Source organism: Fonticula alba (genome assembly GCF_000388065.1).
Source record: "Fonticula alba strain ATCC 38817 unplaced genomic scaffold supercont2.2, whole genome shotgun sequence".
NCBI classification, from domain to species: domain Eukaryota; order Rotosphaerida; family Fonticulaceae; genus Fonticula; species Fonticula alba.
In genome coordinates, this window is record NW_009242972.1 from 1,959,988 (window position 1) to 1,961,144 (window position 1,157).

The 1,157-nt window shown below is 65.9% G+C and overlaps 1 protein-coding gene across 1 annotated transcript in view; it reads left to right on the plus strand.

The window, feature by feature from the left end:
* H696_01437 (hypothetical protein) overlaps positions 1-881 on the plus strand; it is a gene marked incomplete at both ends in the record, with an annotated part of 2,655 nt that extends 1,774 nt beyond the window's left edge. Inside the window, one exon of the mRNA XM_009495334.1 lies at positions 320-881. Coding sequence (XP_009493609.1) covers positions 320-881 — 562 coding nt within the window. The remainder of the gene's footprint in view (positions 1-319) is intronic.
* Positions 882-1,157: the final 276 nt, after the last annotated feature.

Sequence of the window (1,157 nt, forward strand, 5' to 3'; positions counted from 1 at the left end):
TGCTCTGCCGGCATGCGCGCCGGGCCCAACACCCCCCCCAGGTTTTCCTGGGCCTCTCCTCCCCATTTCACATTGGCGGGGTCCCCGCCCCCCCCCGGCCTTTTCTTCCCCCGGGTGTCCCGGTTTGGGCCCCCCTCCACCCAAACCACCTTGTTTTTCCCCTTTTCCCGGTGTTTCCTGCCCTCCCCCCCTTCCCCCCCCCATTGGCCGTCCGCTTTGGGCCCCCTTCCCCCCCCCCCCCTCCCCACCCCTGTTCCTCCCTCCCAGGCTGACCCTCTTGCCGCTCCCCCTCCCCCACCCCTCCGCACCCCCGGCGCAGCCGTGGCGTCATGCCTCGTGACCTGTATGCCTTCGCCAACTTCCTGGCCGAGGAGTTCATGGACATCGCCCGCGAGGAGCGCGGCGTCCGCATCGACAACAACCTGGTCACCTTCCAGATTGTGAAGAAGCCCGCGCAGAAGACCTCCCGCGCGCTGGTGCCCCTGTCCCTGCAGCATCTGTTCAGCCCGCCGGAGTGGGTGCCCGGCATGCCGCCGATCCCGGCCGAGCCGGCCCGCATGGTCGAGGTCCAGGAGTCCGACCCGTACTCCTTCTACTATTTGCACGAGGGCCCCATCCAGCCTGGGACCCTGCCGCTGCTGTCGCTCGACAGCAAGCTCTACCGCCTGCTCCAGCGCCCGGACCCGCTGGCCGTCATCATCAGCCCGCGGGAGATGCTGAATGACGCGGTGCGCGAGCGTGTCATCAACATGATCAAGACTTCGAGCGCCCCGGCCGAGTGGCACCCGGGTTCGTACTTCCCGCTGCCGGTGCGCATTGGCTACCAGTCGGTGGGCGGCATTGTGCGCAAGGTGGATGACAAGCGCCGGGGCCGGGCCTAAATCCTGGTGTGACCATCCGACCGACGGCACCCCCTCTCGAACATGCTAGACCGGAGTGGGGGGTGCCTTGTGCGCGCATGCTGCTGGTGTTCATGAAATACACAACTGTAGATGAGAGACATATGTGTGTGTGTGAGAGAGAGAGGGTGGGAAGCAGGGCCGGGCCGGGGCCCGAGAAAAGAAGCCCAAGGCACCGGAGAAGGGCACACCAAAAAGAGGAACCCCGGGCAGAGCAGGAAAGAGGACAAGGAAGGGTGTATTGTTTTCCTCGAGATC